Source organism: Zootoca vivipara, chromosome 16, assembly GCF_963506605.1.
Source record: "Zootoca vivipara chromosome 16, rZooViv1.1, whole genome shotgun sequence".
In the NCBI taxonomy this organism is placed as follows: Eukaryota; Metazoa; Chordata; class Lepidosauria; order Squamata; family Lacertidae; genus Zootoca; species Zootoca vivipara.
The window spans coordinates 42307883-42329469 of NC_083291.1; the positions used below are offsets into that span (position 1 = coordinate 42307883).

Below are 21587 nucleotides of genomic sequence, written 5' to 3' on the forward strand. Positions count from 1 at the left end.
AGGAGAGTCCACAACCCCCAGAGGGAGACCATTCCACTGCCAAACAGCTCTTACTGTTCTTCCTAATGTTTAGTTGGAATCTCATTTCTTGTAATTTGAAGCCATTGATTGGAGTCCTATCCTCCAGAGCAGGAGAAAACAGGCTTGCTCCCTCTTCCATATGACAGCCCTTAAGATATTTGAAGATGCCTATCATATCTCCTCTCAGTCTCCTGTTTTCCAGGCTAAACATACCCAGCTCCTTCAAGCACTTCTCATAAGGCTTAGTTTCCAGACCCTGGTCCATCCTGGTTGCCCTCCTCTGCACATGTTTCAGCTTGTCAACATCCTTCTTTAATTGTGTCAGAATTGGACACTGGACTCCAGGTGTGGTCTGACCAAGGCAGAAGTGAGTGGTACTATGACTTCCCTTGATGTGGACACTATACTTCTGTTGATGCAGCCTAGAATAGCATTAGCTTTGTTTGCTGCTGCATCACACTGTTGACTCATGTTAAGCATATGGTCTAGATCAGGCATCCCCAAACTGCGGCCCTCCAGATATTTTGGCCTACAACTCCCATGATCCCTAGCTAACAGGACCAGTGGTCAGGGATGATGGGAATTGTAGTCCAAAACATCTGGAGGGCCGAAGTTTGGGGATGCCTGGTCTAGATCCTAGTTTCCCCCATCCCATATTTGTGCATCTGGTTCTTCCTGCCTAAGTGGAGAACCTTACATTTGTCCCTATTGACATTCATTTTGATGGTTTTGGCCCATTGCCATTTTCAAATGGGGCTGTCATGGGCTTAAATGTTGGCTGGCTCTCATTGTGCACTGGATTTAAATGAGATGGGGTGAGAACACACAGCTTTCAGGTTCAAAATATGTCACATGCTTCCTTGTATGGTATTCCTATGGACACACCTTGCTGGCCAAGAGACTGCGGCTAGGACTATGAATAAGGGCTTGCATCGGGGTTTCCCAACCCATGGTTTGCGTTTGCTGTTACTGGGACTAGGCTCATGACTGCTAGCCATAATGGCTTTGGGCTACTCACACAGTCAGAGGTAGTAGACACCTCTGAACACCAAAAGCTTATCTCTTTTCTTGCTTTGCATCTGCAACCATCATCCAGCAACCCTCCCCTTTCCCAATCACCCTTTCCTCCTGTTTCCTTCTAGCCTTTAAAACAATGAACTACAGAGCTGCAGACAGGGAATTTTTATTTTAAACTCTTCTTACAATGCCCAGTATAATTGTTAAGCACAGTGGTGGGGGGGACCTCCAAACAGTCCATTGCTGTAAGCAGTTGCTCCGTTCCTTCCTCTTCAAGCCGAGCCACAATCTGCAGGGAATAGTTCTCCACTGCCCATGCTTGAGACCCTGCAGAGCGGCCTTATTGCCTTGGTTTCCTCCTCCTCCGAGGTTCTCTTGAGTACACTGCATGGTTGGAGATGGAGGGGCTACCTCTCCAGCATTAGGAGCCGCATTTGAACAGCTTGGAAGCCATGTCGGGCTAATGATTAATATTGAAAGCAGATGCTTGGCAGGCTGCATTTCAGGTTTATGGGGAAGGGCCAGGAGTCAGAGGGTAGTTCCAGACTGTCACTATCTTCTAGTGGGATTCAAACACATGATGGCCAATTCAGGTTGTGCAGTTATGGTTGACAGGGAGATCTTGCATGACAAACCTACTCCTCCCAAATACTGGGCTTTTTGCAAGAAGGAAAAGTGACAGGGAAATGCACTCAAAAGTGGTAGAACATTTTCTTTGGTGCAACATCCCCTAACCTCCTTCCATAGCCAGGGCCAGCTCATCTCCCTGCAACAAATGAGGATGGATGCTCAATAAACAGGCCATCCGGAAGGTCCTGCAGAAAATGTTGATGTGGGAAAGGCTCTACGGCTCATTTTGAAGAAGATTCTCTCCATGACCACTGAAGAACAACATCTACAACTTCTCCTGGCTCTACGCCCTTTGCAGAAAACTTTTTGGCTCTTCTGGTTTTTCTTCCAGAAAAAGAACTAGAGGCTTGCTCTTAATGGAAGCTTCAGATTTTCCAGGCAGAGAGCAAACAAGGAAGAACAGGCGAGGGCAGAGAAGGTGGTTTGGAACTGACGTTTATTTTAAAAACAATATTTTATTTTAAAAACAATCCCTGACAATCCAGGGATAGGAAGGGAAGGGTCCACAAAGATATCACTGCCTCAGGAGAACTTTGCGAAGGGAGCCAGGCCCTTGGGTGCTCAGCGATTGCCAAGTGCAGAGGCCGGTGCTTTCGCCCCGGGGCAGGCAAGCCAAGCGTTTGGCCTGGAAACCATCCCATATCCTGGACATGATCCCATCTGTCCACAGGCACTGGTTGTCAGAGGTGATGGAGCATGGCATGGAATTGCAAGGAACAACCTTTTTTTGAAGGAAGAGTGACACACAGAAACATGAGTGGACAGGTCCCCCTCACACATTGTAGCAACATCCCATCCCCCACCTCTGTTGACCAGTGGAGGCTGGTCCATGAGAACAAAACCAGCCCAATACATTTTGGCACCCCCTCCCCACCAGGGAAGAAGTGGGGGGGGATCTAGATCAGGAACAAGTGAGGTGGGATAAGATCCATATCTGGATCTGCTGCCTCTGTGAATCGTCTCGCCTGAGGCAGTGACCTCACCTTGCCTCATGGGTGGGCCGGTCCTGCAGGAGGGCAAATGGGGCCCTGCTCCACCAACCTCATTCTGCTCTCAGCCAGACCCCACCTGCCTGGCTTCTTACTTACATTTTGGAAAAATGGAGATCTGGATCCAGCCTCTATCCATTCATCTTTGATTGATAATGAACTATAAAATTCAACATCCTCTTGGGGGTATCTGTGCCTGTCATTGGCTCTGACGCCACCTCCTGTTGGTCTCCCTGCCTTTTGCCCTACCAGTTCCTTTACACCCCAACCACCACTGCTGGTGATGTGTTAGCTCTGCCTTGCCCTAATCGTGAGGACCACCCACCAGTGACCTGAGGACTCACTCTGGCCCCACAGGGCTTTCCTCAACAATTCCTAGTCATTTTCTTCCACTGAGTGAGATCATATGGGGGAGAGTTTTGTCAAAGACCCCCTTGCTCTCCACACTGGGGAAAAGGGGGTGGACTTGTGCGCCAGTGCGGCTGACCCCTCAATCCTTGCTCAGTTTAAAATACGGTTCCTGTTAAAAAATAAATTAGGGTCCAAATAGGGTTGCCATTTTTCAAAAAATAAAAACCAGGACACCCCAGGACAAAGTGCCACCTTTTGGAAATCCCCCCCCCCCTGACATCAATTCTGCCCTTGAAATCCCGGACATATGGCAGCTCATACGTATAACAGATAAGGAAGCATGTCTTTCATTAGACCCTTTGCAGCTAATGTCAAATGACATTGGCTTTTGAGCTAGACAGAGCTCTTCAGAGGCTGGATGATTTCTCCTGGAGGGCCCTGCCCCGTCTGCAAGCGTATGACCTCCTCTTAACAACTACATCAGTCTCTGGGGTCCCTCTGAAAGGGTCTGCTGGGGGGCAGGTACTCACTGTGCAGTTGCAGCCCTTGCTGTAGTCTGAACTCAGGCCTCGCTTCTGTGCAAAGGACAGCTGAGACCACGGCGCGATGAAGGAGCAGGCCGTGATCATGACACGGTCACCTTCCAGCATGCCTGTTGGGAGGTGAAAGAGCAGGTAAGAGAGAAAAGTTAAGTGTAAATATGGAGGAGGAGAATATAGAGGAATTGTGCACAAGGCCTTGTCACCCCCAATCCTTGCTTTCATAACTAAAATTGTAACCTGATGAGAGGTTTGAAGGTTTATCAATAACACCACACATCTTTGCAACCATAAGCAGGGTTGTGCATAACCTGCCCTTCGGTGTGTATGTGTGTCATAAAAAATCTTTTTGCTGGACAAGTGCAAATTCCATGCTCCCCAAAAATTGAATTGTGTGACCTGAGTACGTAATTCATATGAGGCCATTTTGCATGAGTCATTTTTCCCCCATCATTTGTTCAGTTTTGCGTGATTTATTTGACTTTGGTAGTCGTGGCTCAGGTTAGGAAGCCATGCGAGGTATTGAACCCCTCTCCCCGAGCATCTCATGCAGCATTCCCTCTGCTTTTTGAGATTTCCAGTGTCATAACAGATCTTTAAAAACATGAGGCCTAGAAACCTGCTGCCACTGCTTCTTCTTAATTAAATGAAAGCTGATATTCTCAGTCAGTTGAATTTCATGCCCCAAACAACATTATGTGTTTTCATGACCCATAGCTAAAGTATCCCTGGGAAGAAAAGAGTTTTCACTAGTTTCCTAGGCAATCTACTCTGTTATTAAGCTGCCCTTTCAAAAAGACATGCTGTGTTCATTTGTTTTGGGGGTTTTTCGGCCATTAGAGCAGAAAACATATTGTTGACATTCTTATGTTACAAGCAGCTTTGAGGCCAGCCTAGACATGGCGCTAACTGTGAGATATTCCTGGGCAGTGTAGGGTGCTCACAACTCATCCATTTAAAAGAACAACTCACTGACTGCACATAGAAAAATTGACTGTTGGTGGGGAGAGGCATTCTGGCCTGCCCTGAAACTATCCATGAGATGCTGGCATCCTTTGTGTAGCAACTCTTCCACCTGCCTCCATGGGAGAGCATTCAGTTGACCATCCCACTCCTGGATTCTGAAGAGGTGCTGTCCGCATAGGAGTGCTTACTATGCATTAACCCAGGCATGTTCAAAGTCCGTTTGGGGGGCCTAATCTGGTCCACCGGTCGATTTAATCTGGTCCCCGCGGCAATATACTGTATGTCCTGGGGTAAGCAACAACTTTGGGGTTAAATCCTAGCTCAACAACTTCAATCCTTTTAAAAGCACAAATTTGGTCGGCCCTCACGCCTGTTCACTTCATCAAATCTGGCCCCTCTTTGGAAAAAAATTGGGCACTCCTGCATTAAGCTGTTGGGCTAGATCAGGCCTAAGCTCTCCGACAAAAGCTGGGGTTAAGATGTTCAAAATCAACAGTATAAGGGCTACTCTGGATGCCCCTTTTCCTGTGTATTCATGATGATTTGTGCTCATGATGGTATCAGGGAGGTTACACAGGATTTCAATACGATTTGCACCTGGAAAGGTTTCAAGACTGCTTTGTTTCTTATTGGTGATTCTCCGTAGCTTCCTCCTGAAATCTTGTAACTTCATAGCCTTCCATTGAAAAACCTCCCCAAGCCCATTTTTGTGTGCTCATGATGCCCAGAACACAGTGCTCCCAAGGAAGTCTTGCGTGATCCTGACTTATTCTTCCTCTCTTCTAAGAGGGAAGCTTTGTGAGTGACACAGTCCTGGGTGTCATGAAGGCCCTGGGCTGGTTGTGGCTGGTCCAAAAAGAGCAGCAGATTCAGAGTGGGTGTCAAAGCAACTGCAGAACAAAAGCATCCAGGATATCGCTGAACCCCTAGACTGGTTGGCACTTTCTAAGAACATAAGTGGAGCCCTGCAGGATCAGGCCAGTGGCCCATCTAGTCTAGCACCCTGTTCTCACAGTGGCCAACCAGATGCCCAGGGGAAAGCAGGCAGCAGCAGCTGAGCAGAAGAGCAGAAGGGCCTTCTCCCCTCCTGCACTTTCCAGCAACTGTTATTCAGAGGCGGCATTCCAGTAGTCTGACCAGAGCTATCATGGTTAGTAGCCAGTCATGACTTTATTCTCCATTGTATAATTCTCCTTTAAAGGCCATCACAGCCTCTTCACCCCATGAGGTTCCTGTATTTTCCTATTCTCTCACTTGTGGTGGTTCAAAACATTTAGACACCTGAGAGAGAAAATTCATTGGTGCCTGAAGCGACAATTTGGTACTTCTTAGTGGGAACTTCAAACCTGCTGCCAAAGGCTTTCGTTCCTGTGACGGGGCTGGCCTTGATCCTGGAAGGGCTATAAGGTAGAACTGTCTATCCTTTCTTGTGCAGTTTGGCAGGGGGATGCCTCTGAGCGTGTGCAGAAGGCATTTCCCTTGCTCTCTGGTGCCATAGCCACTCCCCACATATCTAGGCCTCAGTGACATGGCGCTCCTCTTGACAAATCCATGCCACCCTCAAATGGCTGTGAGCAGAGGGCACATAGGCCTGCCTTCTTTCACTCAGGGCTATTTGTGAGTTTCAGTTTGCCCCAAGTGCTCCCTGGCAAAAAGATGGCGCACCATACCTGCAATGACATATTCTTCTCCTTTGAGAGGACCCTTGTGCTCATAGCCGCAGAGGCTTTCCATGGCAGGAGTGTGGAGGAAACGGACATCTTGCATCTCCTCAGGGCCCTTGTACACCTGTGCAGAGGGGGGAAGGTGGTTCAGTGACCAAGAAGGGGCCAATAGAGGGACAAGTGCAGGGACAGGACTCTTCCCGGCTCTTACAGAAGAGGGTAAGAGGTTGTAGCTCAGGGGGAAGCACATGTCTTGCATTCATGATTGTTCAAGCCCCATAAATTTAACTGATGATGATGATGATAATCATCATCATCATCATAATGCTGAAGAAGGGTCTACTGCTGAGAAGGCTCAATCTTTTGCCGCCGCCCCCTTCAGAGGGTAACAGAGGAGTACCTGTCAGTGTGTTGCGGAGGCCTCAGGGGTGTAGAAAACCTTCAGAGGCAGGGAACCTGAGGGCTGCATTCCCTTCCAGGCCACCTCCTGAGAGCTGCATGCCACTAGTGGTGGGGCCAGACGCAAAAGCATCCTTAGCAATGTACATTTTGCCTTTGTGCTGCAGGCTGGTTTCCCGCCAGACAAGCAAGAGGCATCCTCAGAGCGCAAGGGCACCTTGCAGCCCCTCCTGGTCTAGAGGGTGTTGCAGGGAGTGGGAAGTGAGGATGAAAACAAAGGAAAGGAAAGGAAAGGGAGAAACCAGCTGTTCTGAGAATGGTGGGCGGCAGCGCAGAGCAAAAACTTGCAAGGAGGAGAGGCAAAGTGCTCACATTCCATGGGAAGTTTTTAGGCTCAGCAAACGTAGCATCTTCAGGGAAGAGGGAAGGAGCTACTGATGATGAGGAACACTTGGCGGCTGCTTTTCATTGCTGCGTAGATCCAAGCAGGCTCACTAGCTGTGGAATGGAATCTCCACCACCTTGTCCTGCCCACCAGCACAATGGCAGCTATAGGGGATCCCATTGGCGAGTTTCTGAGTTACATTATAGTAGCGGGAGAAGCTCACCTTGGTGGTTTTGATCTCATGTCGCATCCACCACACTGGTTCCCCTATGGAGATGTTCACCTGCTGCTTGCTGACTCCCACAAACTTAGCCCGGATCACTGCAGAGGGAAAAAAAAGGGTATTGCATCACAGCTTTTCTTCCCTTCTCCCCAGCTCTTGACATTGACTTTCATACGCCTCTCTCCCATTATGTTACACCCTAAGCAGGTGCAGGACACTTGGGAATCTTGTCACCTCAGCTCCGGTTTCTTCTGCGATTTGTCTGCTCTGCAGCCTCAGAGTTACACCCAGACCTGTTGTTCTCACAAGGCCTGCAGCAGGGAACATTTGGCCCTCCAGATGTTGCTGCACTACAACTCCCATCTCTCCTAAGTCTTGGTTCTGCTGGTTGAGGTGGATGGGCTTTGGAGCCTGACCACATATGGAGGACACCACGGTTCTCCATTCTCACACTCAATTTCCCCATAAAACCATACTCTCTTTCTCTTGTAAGGGCCAGGGTTTTGAAGTCCTCCCCTTGGAGTTTGGTCAGTGATGCCCTCCATACGGACTACCTCCCGTCATCTCACCTCTGACTGTGCTGGCCATCTGATATTGAAAGCCCCCTGAATACAGAAAGTGGAGAGCGGGCTGTGACTGCCTGGGTTTTTTTATGCAGACATTTAGTTTCTGCTCTTTCAGTGCAAAATGTGCCACTCTGAGCAGCTTACAACAATAAACTGCATTACAAACAACAATACGAAGGCTCAATGAAGAAGGAGACAAATTCAGCCATTAAGACCAAATTATAAAAACAAAACAAAAGCTTGCTGGAACAAGGAAGTCTTCAGTAGTTTGTGGGGAGGGGGAGCCTGGTGACACTTTTCAGAGTTCCTAAAAGCCACTGGACAGATTTTCCTGCAGCTAGGTTCATGTACTGGAGTTGTTGAAACACCACTTGCATTTTAACACTTGGCTGAAGATTATTCTTCAGTCATTCACATTTTGGTCATAGATCTGCTAGGAAATGCAAAGTGAGATGTAATCCTCTTTGTAGGCTCTCCCATAATCTCCCTCCAAGCAGGCTTTTGAAGGAAACTGAGGGGGAGGAGGGAGGTGGGAGGGGTGTGCGTGCGTGCGTGCGTGCGCATGTTGATTGGACTGCAAGTGGAAATCCCACTCTCGGCCTCCCCCCCACCCCCTAGTGCAGCCAAGGAAGCTGCTTTCTCTGTGCTGTGTTGAGAGTCTGCAACCAAAGAAGACTCAAATTACTACAGCTTTGTGATGGGCTTGGCCTTTAGGCATAGCTAGTGCTCTCCTCTGATTAGGTCCTTGGAGGGACTGTAGCTCAGGGCAGGGCAGGGCATTCCAGGTTCAATCTCCAGCATCTCCAGATAGGGCTGGGAATGTCCCATGTCTGAAACCCCAGAGAGCTGCTGCCAGTCAGTGTGTAGGCAATGCTGAGCTAGATAGTGCAGTACTCTGACCTGGTATAAGGCAGCTTCCTCCAGTTTAAAAGGATCAGGGAGCAGGTGATGGGGGGAAGCCCTCCCTTTCTGACCAAGACCCTGGAGAGTTGCTGCCAATCCGAGTAGACAATACTAGGCAAAGTTGACAAATAGTCTGACTCAGTGCTTTTTTCTAGAAAAATAGGTGCTGGTACTCACCATGAAGTTGTCACAGTAAGTGTCACACTTTTTAACAACAACAAAAGATGTGCTGGTACTGTGTCCCTTGAATATCCCCTGAAAAAAGCACTGGTCTGACTTGATATAAGGCAGGTACCTATGATTGCAATTTTTGTTACTAGTGGCATAATAATATATTGATAACAGCTGAGATGAGGGTTTATAACATGTAAACCAAATAATTTCAGTTGTATTCAGTCACACTGGTCATATTTGTCTGCAATTCTCCTCCTGCTCCCCACCTCAGTGTTCTATGAGTCCTGAGCCTCTTTCAATCCCAGTCAAGGAAAGAACAGAAATCTTAAAAATTCAAAGGGTGAATCACCTAAGTAGCCCTTTCAGAGGAAGCGCTGTGTGAGGACTTCTTGCACAAAAGAGCTCCCCCACTTCTTGAAACTGGCTTGGGGCAGGGAGGCTGGGAGAACCTGCAGAAAAGCAGGTGAAGAAGGGGCAAGATCATTCCATCTGGCTGAAGTTCTTGTGCAGATGGACCATTTGTAATGGTGGGGCATTGCATCCCACCACAAATTTAGAATGTATAATAAAATAAAATGGCCCAGAATCATTTTATGTAAATCTTTTTTTAAAGAGACAAGAAAAGAAAGAGGCACATTTTTGAAATCAGACTCAAGCCTACCAGCTAAACATGCCCATTTGCCTAATTTATTTCAGTGACAGGGTCAAAGTTTCCTAGTGACAGTTTTGGGGGGCGAAATTAATTGCCGGATTCTATACTGAATGTAGCTGAGGTACATCTAAGGGAATACGTATACTGTAGATTGTATACTATAATGCCAGCAGGGGGCAGTGCAGGGCATATTTACTTTTTATCAAGTGCGTACTATTGCAGGACTTAAAAATGCTTCTGAAGCACTTTTAAGGGGGTGTTAGCAAGCAGAAGTATTGAAACAGTTCCAGGAGCATTTAGAGGGGATGAAACCTCAGCATACCATGATGTATGACCAAGTTTCCATTTGCACTGCCAACCTTCAGTTTGTGTGGTGTTTGGGTTCCTGCGCTTCTACCAGCTGCCTGGTTTGCAGAAATTTCGCATGTGAAGCTTTTTCTGGGATGGAGATGAATTGTTGGGGAAAGTTCAATTGCCAAACTTATCCAGGTTAGGTAGTTGAAGATGAGGAAGACCCCAGAGCCCAGCTAGAATCATCACCTTCAACATCCTTATCACCATCTTGGGGCGCTTCCAGGTAACCTGTTTATTGACTCTGTGTCCTGATTTGTTTGCAGGGAGCTTAGATGAAATTGGCTATTTAATGAGCAATTATACAGAGGCTTCTATGAGGTGGTTCTGTGCTTTCCACTGCATTTCCTCCTCACTTTCCTTACTATGAACTTTCAACTACAACTGTGCAACCAGAATTTGCTGGTCTCCCATCTGAAAATAATGAGAGTCTGGAAGCCCCCCTCAATCCGATTGCCATAGGCATGCTGAGATGATGGGCAGTTCCTCTGGGTCCAAGCACTCACCACTGGGAAGTAATCCAGAGTGAAAGCATTTCTAGTGACTTCAAAACACACTCCTAAAGTCTGACTACTCAAGTGGCATCAGTACGCCATCAAACTATTTAAATGACTGGTTATGAACACACAGGCTGTTGGTACAAGTTGTGCCCCAAAGGGCAGAGGAAGTCAGACAGGGCCGAGAGGAGGGCAGGGCGTGGACTCACCAACATCAGCATAGCAGTATGCAGACTGGGGGTGCCGGGGGGCACAGGAACAGGCTGCAGTTGGATCCCCCAGCAGAACCAGAAGGAGGAAGCTGGCTGTCAGGAAAACACACACTTTAGAGGAGTCCATTTTTAACCCGAGGAGAGAAGCGACTCAGTCGTGACCTGGAAGGCACAGAGAGAGAGAGAGGGAGAGAGAGTTGTTTCAGGAGAGGGACCTTCAGGAAAAGGGGTGCGGACATCATCCACAGAGTAGCACCTGCAAGGGAGATCTCTAACCCTGGATAAACAAAGCTCTTTGTTTCCCAGTTTTGTGGGTTGGGCAGGATTGAAACTAAAGGAAGGGTGGAGAGAAGGATGACTTGGCGGGAAGGACCACAGGGGCATCTCCCCCCTCCCTCCCCCGTGGGTGTGTGCCCCCCAAGCTGTGCAGTGGGTTCCTGTCCCTATGGAGACACCCCACCCAGGCTGGGACGGTGGGTTGAAAGGGGGAAGCCATAGCAGGCATGGGGGAATCCCAGGAAGGGAAGTCAAGCGCCTGAGATTTCTGTGCCAGCGTAGAAAAAGGCTGGGAGGAAGAAGGACAGGCAGAAGAGGGAGCCTTGGTCGACATTTCTCTGGGTGAAGAGGGCTGGGAATCTGCAGGCGGGCTGGCGGCTTCCTTCCTCCCCAGCGTCTGGGCGTTGCTCACCTTGTTCTCTGCCGCTGCTCTCGAGGCGTGTGCTGCCAGTTCAGCCTGCAGCTCCTGGGCTTTCCGGCTGGTATTTAAAGCTCACCCCACTTTCCCCTCGCCTCTCCTCCCCCTGCTTTTCCTGTCTTGGCTGCCAAATGGGCGTGACAGGCAGCAGCAGCAGCAGTAGCAGCCGCCTGTGGTTTTGAGCTAGCCGTCGTGCCAGGGTGGAGTGCCTCTTGGCTCAAGAATCTTTCTTAAGGGAGAGGCGGGGAAGGTGGACAGGGAGGGAGGGAGGGAGCCGCCGCAGCCCCCTCAAAGGTCTAGCGGAAGTTTGGGATGACTCGGTTAATTGAAAGAAAGTGATGGTGTTTGTTTCGACGGCTGGCTTCTAAGACACACATCCTCCTGGAGCTCCCAGAGTGTTATTCTTGTACTCTAGACTCTTTCCTTCTCGGGTTGATCACTGAAATTTCCTCCTTTGCTCTTCCAGTTTACAGTGTGTTGGTCACTACCTTCGTGTCACGGAAATTGGCATACTAAATAAGTGAGATAGAATCCTAGAATTGTAGAGGTGAAAGGGACCCTGAGGATCATCTAGAGTCCAACCCCTTGAATATGCTGCTGTCCCATGCCAGGATCAAACCTGCAAATTTGGGATTATCAGCACCCTGCTCTAACCAGCCGAGCTATCCATGTAGAATCAGTCTGTGATTTTTAAGTCTGGGCAAGCTTCTGAGTTTCACAGATATTCTCTTTTGGTAAAATAAGCATTCAGATGACTGGAAATTGCAGGAAGCAATATGTAAGGGGGCAAGACAGCTTTCTGCACCTCTTGGAGACTCTGAGAGCTCCATTCTCTTCCTCCTCCTCCTCCTCCTCCTCTTAATTAACTGCCTTTCACACAGATGTCTCAAGGTGATGTACATCGTATAGCAAAAACAGGAGAGAAAATAACTGCAGATGAACTGAAATACAAGAAGACAACCATGGCAGAGTCCTATTCACCCAGTTGGGAAATGGGGTAGTTTGGAAAATAACTTGGCTACAAGATGAACTTTTGCACTGAAACAAGCCAGGAGCTCCAGAAGCAAGTTTGTGGAATGCCTTCCCCAGGGAGGCTTGCCTGCTACCACCTTTATTTTTAGTTGCCAGGCCCTTGAGGTTTTCAAGTCCTTGTGGCCTCCTTTAGTGGGGCAGGCTCTCTAAGTTATGTCTTTTAATTGTATAGTCGTGGGGTTCTTTAAGGTTTTCGTTGGCATTTTTGTAATTAGTTTTAGAGTTTATATTGTGTTTGTAAGTTGCTTAAGGTCACTTGTGGGAAGAGTGACTACTAAATATTATTATCAGTAATAATAAGTCTTAAGTTGTTTCCAGAAAGTGCAGAAGAGTGTTAAAGAGCCCTGTGAAAATAGTTCTATGAAAACACAAAAACTTCCACCTCCTTTGAGCTCCTTTGAGCTTTCTTCAGGGCCAAAGGTTACATTGGCAGCTAAATTCATTTCCAAACCACCTCATGATGTCTCCTCACCTCTGCTACTGCTCTTCTGCTGTCTCTCAGGATGAGCCCCAAGACTATTCCTTAGCAATCTGGAATGTGTGTGCAACTTCTGTGGCATTCATAGAACCTCACAAGCATGTCTTTTCAAGTTAGCTAAGGTCACAGCCACACCTACCTTTGAATCCCTCTTACCACTTTAACAATCATGGCTTCCCTCAAAGAATGCTGGGAACTGTAGTTTGTTAAGAGTGCTGGAAATTGTAGGCTCTTGGGGGGACTCCTAACAATTCTCAGCACCCTTAACAAACTACAGTTCCCAGCATTCTTTGAGGGAAGCCATGACACTCTGTGTGTATGTGTGGATGGCTTTATGACTGCACCTCATTCTGCTCTATTATTTGTCCTATGATGTTCTCCAATGTTACTGTGTTATTGCTGTCTTAGTGCAGCAGAAGTGGGACAAAAAATAAACCAGCATTTTTTTATGTTTTTATAATATTTTTATTGATTTTATAATAACAAAAAATAAAAAGGGAAAAAGAAAACAAAAAGAAAAATACAGCAAAAACAAAAACCAGAACCATACAAAATCATAAACACATTTGAACATTAATAACATCAAGATTACCTTCACATAATCATATATTGGTCAAATACAATTCTTTATCTCTATGAACTTCCTCCTATCCTCCCTTCTACGTTTCCATTTATAACTAATTCAACACTTTCTAATAAACCAGCATTTGTATGGTATAAAAAGTGACGGTATTTTAGCAGGAAGTGACAGGGCCTGCACCAAATAGCAATGAAGCGGTCTGATCACCTGAAAGTTTTGCAGATGTAAATGATAATGGAAATGTGATTGTGTGTAACCTCCCCAATGTTTTGAGATGTGAAATTAAAAGGACATTGGGAGGGGCCTGCAGTTTGCATTGTTTTGTAAGCCACCTTGGGAATCCTGTTGGAACCTGAAAGTGCAGGATGCTAATTGCTGTAGAAGTAATAAGAAAAAGTGGTGCTTGCATAGCTACCCCTGACCTTGGTTTGGCCTCAGTGATGGCACAAGACTAAGTCCCTCTACAGCACATGGGCTGCTACTGACTTTCTTGTCCCTCCCACTGCTGGTGCTGAGCTCAAGGGCCGTGCAAAAGGTCACAGGGTGGCTCATACAATTGCACACTGGTGTATGACTCAGGAAAGGGGATCCGAGGTCTTCTCTTCTCTACTGCTCAGGAAATACAACTCAGCAAATAAAGAATCCTGAATGTTACTCCATCAGAGTCTGGGGATTTTGGGGTCACGTTGGCTCTGAAGTTGAGTGCAAACCTTCCAGTATCACCTGCTTTCCAAGACCCGGACCAGAATATCTGGTTGTAGGAAACTGAATGGGCAGCATAGCTGCCAAATTATCCCTTTTTTAAAGGGATTTTCCCTTATGCTGAATAGGCTTCCTCGCGAGAAAAGGGAAAACTTGGCAGCTATGATGGGCAGGCCTGGGCAAATGAGCTTGGCAAGAGTTCTCCTTGAATATGCAGACATTTCTGCTACAAACACGGAGGCTCAGTATGGATGCTGCCCAATATTCTAACCACAGTTAGGGAAGTGAGATCACCCTGAGGGTATTGGTACTACGCCCGCTTACTCCTCTCACTTCCATTTTCAGAGCTACTGAATGAGTAGCATTGTTGGGTTGTTGTTTTTTTCTAACTGTGGTTTGTTCCAAACTACAACATGGAGGTTAAGCGTGGTTCTCAATCTGCAGTACAAACCTAGCAATAACCACTGTTTGCACCAAAAATAAAAAAAGAGTGTGGAATTCATTTGCAAGAGTGAAGGGTGCATGAGAAGTGTGAAGGTCCCTAATGTTCTAGTTTCGCGGTTTTAAGAGAATGGGCAGCAGACACTGAGGTCTTGCTCTGAGGGCCTTCTGGCAGTTCCCTCACTGACAGAAGTGAGGTTACAAGGCTTACAAGAACAGCCTCTTCATCCACGGACTATGCAGAGGGCACAGCCTTAGGTGCACTCCATCCTCCCTTGAGCTTGTGGTGCTTCCAATTGGGTGAGGTGGGTGATGGCACAGAATGTTCTGCTCAAGGAACAAAGCCAACAGACTGTTTGCAGTCCAGCTTGTGTGAGGGGAGGAAGATCTGGGATTCAAACTCACCAGCCAGTTCTTTGGATTGTAGGTATGTACTAGTCACAAATTTTCCAGCCTGTCTGTGGGATCTAATGGGCCAAAGCAGATTGGGTTTGGAAAAAGAGCCACCTGTGTTCTGTTTCTATCCTGTGTGTCTCCTTGGTTTGAGGAGAGAAAGGTCAGGAGGAAGGTTGTGGTCAAAGGAACAGCTGAATGAAAAGGGAAAGTGAGGTTTTCCATTCATCACCAGCAGGAAATTAGGCCGTGTTTTTGTTTATGTTTGATTTGCAGTGTTTAAGAATGAGTAAAAGCTATGGGGAAAGTGAGATAGGCAGGGAAGGCCCCTGGCAATGGAGAGCCCCGTGCATCACCAGCTCCCCCCTGCTTCCTCACTCCCCATCTCCTCCCTGGTCTGCCTCCATTTCTCTCTTGCAAAACCCCCTCAGGGCATCAGGAGTCAGGGAGGAGCTGTGACATAAGGGGAACAGAATGGGAACCAAAAGGTGAAGGTCAGGGAGGAGGAGGAGGAGAATGGGCCCACACAGTGACTGTTGAATGGGTGGGGCAGAACATGAGTGATGTGTGTCGTGCCTCAGGCATATTTTCACAATTCTCATCCTCTCACCCTGCTCTGGTCTTACATCATAGTTATCATTAATAATGAGGAGATACTTTGCATGACAACACCTTACACCCACCAACTTAGTAGGCTTAACCACTATTTTTTAAGGAAGACTAGTATCATCCCTATATTGCAGGTGCAGGAAATGGAGGCCAGGAGAGGAGCTGCTTCTTTAAGGCTGGTAGCTCCCATGTTCCTGGTGAGATTTAGGAGCAGTTAAGGACCTCCCCTGCAGATGAAGGCAGGCTCTGGCAGTTTGGGCAGACAGGACTGATAGTCAAGAAGGTGGTTTCTGCCCAGGCTGCAGAGGGAAGTGAGGGGCAGGTGGGGCTCATCCACCTAAGAAGGAAGCCCATCTAGGAGAAGAAAAACTCTGATCTTAGACCTCTGCTGCCTTGTGAGATATCTTTGGGGTAAGAAAATGCTAAGAATCTGGAGTGGAGTCCCTGAGATGGTTGGATTGTGCTTTGTACGTCTCCTTTTAACCACTCCTGCAGCCAAAGCTTTCTTTTGGCCCACATCAGCAAGATTGAGAGGGAGGTCTTGTTGTCTGGCCAGCCCAGAACCTCCAGACACACTTCCCTGGCTTGCACCCTGGGAAGGTCACATCGGTGCTGCTAATAAAGTAGTTTGACTTCACCCCCAAAGACGCACTCCATGCTCTCTCAAGAAAGACAGATACCAACAATATATTGGTATAACTATGCAAGTATATACATGTGACATAGACATTGTACACAAATGTTCTCTATAACATGCTCACTGGCCTTTTCAGGCTGTTTTCCAAAATGTCACTTTGCAGCCAGATGCTGTCAGTTTGAGGGGCTTTGCCAGTGATTGTCATGACAACCGACAGAGGCCCTGCAGGGAAGTGGTTGAGTTCCCTCCCCTTGTTCCTTCCTTCCTTCCTTCCGTGTCCCTGCCTGTAGGGTTGCTGCTGCCACCAGGGAGAAGGAGGTTTCTCTGTGGTGGCCCCAGGCCCACTGAGATGCTGGTCCCTCCAACATGACACATTTTTAAGGGTGTTTTGAAAAACGTCATTTAGTGGAACTACCTTTTCTTAAACAAAGTCTCTCAGTGCCACAGATTGAACTGTTTTGAAAATACTGCTTCCATGCTGCTGTTTTATTTTATTTTTAGGTAAATTGACTTAGATATTCACAAACGGTATGGTGTTTCATTATGTGTTTTTAATAATAATAATAATAATAATTCATTATTCTCTTGAGTTGCCTTGTGAGGGATATGAATGCTAATGCCAATGCTAATAATTCTAATTCATAGGCCATCTGGTGATGGGAGTCACTTGGTAGTGCAGAAGTCTAGTGGTTCCAGCCTCTGCTTTCCACATTCAGCCCTAACAGGCTCACTAGTTCCTGCCCTCTGCTGACCTCATCTGTGATAGCTTGGGATTCCATCCCTTGAAATCTCAGCTGGAGCAACGGTTGGCTTGCGAGTGACCATCAGGGCTTTGGGATGCCTGTTGAGTGAGACTAGGACCTGGGTTCAAATCCCACTCAGCCATGAAACTGACTAGGTAACCTTGGGTGAGTTACCAGCCTGCCTCACAGGGTTGTTGTGAAGATAAAACGGGGAGCGGGAAAACCATGTATACCATCTGAACATCTTTGTGGAAAGGAGATAGAATCATCATCATCGTCATTATTCATAGTACTAAAAGAAGATAACAGCAAGTGGAGAGCCCTGCTAGTTCCCTGCTTCTCACCAGATGCACTGGGGAAGCCCCAAGGCAGGACATGAATGCAAAATCCCTCCTCTTCCTGCTTTTTCTTTTCCGGAGACTGGTAGTCAATGACGTACTGCCTTTGATCTAGAAGGCAGCCTGTGACTAGTAGCCTGTGACTAGTAGCCTTTTGTAAGAGCAAGTCTCCTTCTTCCATGAGTTGTCTGATCTCCCTTTAAAGCCATCTAAGCGTGTGGCCATCACCACTTCTTCTGGGCACCAAATCCCACAAGCTGGTTAATGCCTTATATAGAGGGGTGATTACCTTCATGTCTCCCAAATCTGTTGCCAAATCAGTTTCTAGTATTATGGGAGAGGGACCATTCTATCTCTGCCTGCCTCCTTTGCACATCATTTTTATCATATCTCCCCCACCTCATTGCACACACACCCATAAACTAAAAAGCCCCAAACCCTTTCACGTGCAGAAAATTCTCTTCCAACCCTGTGGATTATTCTGTTTGCCATTTGCTGTACCTTTCACTTCTCTTTGCTATCCTTTCTGAAGCAGGACAGGTGAACAGAATTAAAAATGGAGCTGCTCCTTAGATCTCTATAAGGGCATTATAATGCTGCCTATCTTATTTTCAAGTTACACATGTTATGAATGTACATTTCAGGAAATGCAATGCCCTTTCATTCTCCTGCGTAGATGCTTTTGCTGACACAGTGCTGCAACCCACACCCACACAAGTGACCTTGTGTCCTTGCAGTAGTCATTGCTGCTTCCCTGGACTGTGGTTGAGAGAGAACTGTGCAGTTTTCCCTCTATGTCCAGTGGGACCTGTGATTCCTGAGCATCAACCCCACTGCACAGCAACACGCTTTTGAAAATGGGGGGGGGGCGGTTCAAAAGCAGCATGTGATGTGCACGAATGCTCATGCATCTGTTGTTCAAGGGGGGAGAAGTGGTGTGTCTCACTGAGCATGCCCAGACTCTTGGCCAAAGCTGATTTCTATTTTTTTAAAAAAAAATTAAATTGCTTTATTAGTTTTAAAAAGAAAAAAACAGTCAACAAACAAAAAACCAAAAGATAATACAAATTACAAAAAGTAAGTGTGGCGACCATTAGGAACCTTTACCTTTACCATTAGGAACATGAGAAAAGCCCAGCTGGATCAGGCCAATGGCCCATGTAGTCCAGGATTCTGGTCCTCACAGTGGCCTGTGAGGATCCACTTGTTGGATTTGATGCAACATCAGCTAAGCCTCCCTGCAAACAAATCACAATGGATAATCCTTAAATAGCCAACACCTTCCATTCTCCCTGCAAAACAAATCAGTACATATGCTCAGTAAACAAGTGGCCTGGAAGTGTTGTTAAAATATGTTAGTGTGGGGTTGTTGTTGTTTTTTCTGCAATTTAAACCCTGATTTGAGCCATGCTGTGAATCCCCCCTGCTACCAAAATATCCAGACTTATTCCCACCTCCCCATCCTGCTTTTTTAGCTTTGGGTCAGCAATTGCTTGAATACATGACCTAGATTTTCTGGAGATCCTGAGTAGAATGCACCGCATTGCTCCCGGAGAAAACAGCTAATATGGACTAGTGGGATTGGAGACGCTCACCGGGCAGGGGGCTCCTGTCTGGAGAATGCTCTCTCAGGACCAGTGATAGTCTAGGATCCCTACACTTGCAATATGAATGGATTGCCTCCTGGGGTCATTTATTTATTTAGGCATGTGCACCTGCTCATTTTTATATAACAAAAGTGAAATAATTATAGTTTTACTTCCAGTGTGATGTAGTGGTTAGTGTGTTGGACTAGGATACTGGTGGTAGGTGCAAGAAAACAATAGTAACAGCAGCAGCAGTAGGCAAATTAAACTACTACTGTACTGCTCTAGTAGTAGTAGTTTACCAGACTTAAAAAAGAAATTTTAGTATTACAATTCCTGTTATTGCTACTAATCCTATTTAATAGCTGTTGTACAGAGTTGCACCTCATCCCTGGATGAGTCATCGCTGTGTGATGCATTTTTGTGTGGTTGTTCTACTGCTCCACCCTAGAGCTGGCTGCAGGTTTTGCTCTGGGCAAAAAAAGAATTTGCCCTTAGCCATTTCTGGACCGTGTCATTTCCGATCCAGCTCTAGGACTTTGAGCAGGAAGCTGCCTGCCCCTGGTTCTTCCAGAAACAGTGGGTTCATGCTCTAAGATGTAAATCTTGCTTTGTCCTTCATGATCTTTTGAATTAAGGCGCATAAACTCTTTCTAAGAAGTTGTAAAAGCCAAAGCTTGGCCTGCTATCCAGTTGCAGCAGTGAATCACGAAACTCATATACCGGTAAATGACTCTGAGTACCCAGGGAATGCCATTTGGATTGCGTCAGGTGTGGTGTTGTGTTGATGTTAAAAGTGTAATGGAAAGCTTTGTTTCTGCAAGTGTCATTTGACATCTAGGGCCTGGTGTCCGTCCCCCCCCCCCCAATTCTGAGAGTTGTATGTTATGACCTAAATCTCTTGCCCACTTTACCATGGCTGATTTTACCTCCTCATCCTTCACTGACCATTCTAATAAGATTTTATACATTTTGGACAATGTTTTCTCATTGTTATACTGTATATCAAATCTCTTTCAAACCTTGAAAGTTATTTGTTAAAGCCCTTTTTTGTCTTGTTTTTAATGGTACTGTAACAAATGGTTGACTCTACTTTTTTATTTCTTATTTCTTCAATTCTTCAATTCTTCATAAAGAATGTCTTTATATGTAACCCAATCATTCATCATGTTGACCTTTTTTTACTGTCATGGCTTCCATTGGTGACAACCAGGGTGTCTTTTGTTCCAGGATACCCTGGAACAGCATAAAGAGATCTTCTTATTACATGATTCGTAAAATCTCTGTTGGCTCTTGCCTTGTTGTAGCATAAGTAAGCATGTCAGCCAAAAGGATTATTAAAGCCCTCTAGATCTAATATGTCAATGTTTTTCAATATACTAGCCATTTCATAGAATCATACAGTTGGAAGAGACCACAGGGGCCATCCAGTCCAACCCCCTGCCAAACAGCAAACACCATCAAAGCATTCCTGACATATGGCTGTCAAGCCTCTGCTTAAAGACCTCCAAAGAAGGAGACTCCACCACACTCCTTGGCAGCAAATTCCACTGCCGAACAGCTCTTACTCTCAGGAAGTTCTTCCTAATGTTTAGATGGAATCTTCTTTCTTGTAGTTTGAATCCATTGCTCTGTGTCCACTTCTCTGGAGCAGCAGAAAACAACCTTTCTCTCTCCTCTATATGACATCCTTATATATTTGAACATGGCTATCACCCCTTAACCTTCTCTTCTCCAGGCTAAACATACCCAGCTCCCTAAGCCATTCCTCAAAAGGCATTGTTCCCAGGCCTTTGACCATTTTGGTTGCCCTCTTCTGTTTTTTTTTAATTCATCTTTATTCATTTTTCACACACACAAAAAACACCATACAGAAATACAAAATTTAAAAAAGGAAAAGAAAAAAAGAGAGAGGGGAAAAAAGACAAAGAAGAAAAAAAACACATATGAAGACAAAAAAAAATACATAAAAAACCAAAAAATTTATAATATTCATTATCACATTATCGTATCATTTCGACTCCCCCGGTTCCCCCCCCATTGGTTCCCCATTTCAAAATCCTTATAGAACAGTTTTCACATGATACCAATTATTTTCCCATTAATTAAAATTACCTCTCTAATTATATCCTTTCACTTTTATCTAATTCACTCAATTCTTATATACATACATTCTAATTAATTACTTCCCCAACTTAAATTTTCATCAGAAAATAATTCTCTTTTAATACTCATTCTTCCCTCCTTCCCCCGGACCCAGATAATCCAGAAAAACCAGCAAATTCCATAATTCATACCAGTGTCGGACTTTCTCCATTAATCCAGCCTTTAACCACATACATAACTTTTTTAACCCACCCCCACCCTCACTGCAACCTTCCCACAATATTTTGTGAGTTCAGCATGTTGTTTCCCCATTTTTCTTGTTGCTTCCCAGCACCCTCCTCCCATCCCAGTTTGCCAGTGGCTTCCCCGCACTCCCTCTCTCACTGGGAGTGCAAGGGTCCTCCCTGGTTCCCGATTGAGGGGTTCTTTAATCAAGTCCTGAATCAGCCCCACACCTCTCACATGTGGGACATTTTGCCACCCTTCTTCCTCCTCTTCTTTGTAGCTTTTAAGTTTTTCTTGAATGTCCTTATTGTCTATCATTTGTAATTCCTCCTGTATTGTCTCAGAGCTGATCTGTCCTCTTTCCTCGTCTTTTTCTTTATCATCACCTGGCACGTCCAATCTTTTTTTAATTTGACTCCATTGCATATTGTTCTTGTTCAGTTCATCTTTAATATACAAAAGTTCCAGAAAGATCTTTTGGTAA

The 21587-nt window shown here is 46.1% G+C and overlaps 2 protein-coding genes across 2 annotated transcripts in view; one reads left to right on the plus strand and one right to left on the minus strand.

Annotated features, from left to right (window-relative positions):
* Positions 1-21587, plus strand: part of SYN1 (synapsin I) — an 86979-nt gene that overhangs the window by 33630 nt on the left and 31762 nt on the right. The gene's annotated exons all lie outside the window — the stretch shown is intronic.
* Positions 2088-11369, minus strand: TIMP1 (TIMP metallopeptidase inhibitor 1). Its single transcript, XM_035140652.2, has 6 exons — positions 11228-11369; positions 10537-10701; positions 7185-7282; positions 6184-6301; positions 3539-3660; positions 2088-2389 (listed from the first exon to the last, which is right to left on the minus strand). The coding sequence occupies exons 2-6, from the start codon at positions 10664-10666 to the stop codon at positions 2183-2185; spliced, it is 675 nt and encodes a 224-aa protein (XP_034996543.1). The 5' UTR covers positions 10667-10701; positions 11228-11369; the 3' UTR covers positions 2088-2182.

What these genes read in the sequence shown, in the direction of transcription:
- TIMP1 (XM_035140652.2), bottom strand. Translation starts at nt 10,666, where the DNA reads ATGGACTCCTCTAAAGTGTGTGTTTTCCTGACAGCCAGCTTCCTCCTT. An exon ending in ATACTGCTATGCTGATGTTG is followed by an intron (nt 7,283 to 10,536) that starts GTGAGTCCACGC and finishes TTCCCTCTGCAG; the next exon opens with TGATCCGGGCTAAGTTTGTG. An exon ending in ATGAGATCAAAACCACCAAG is followed by an intron (nt 6,302 to 7,184) that starts GTGAGCTTCTCC and finishes CCCTCTGCACAG; the next exon opens with GTGTACAAGGGCCCTGAGGA.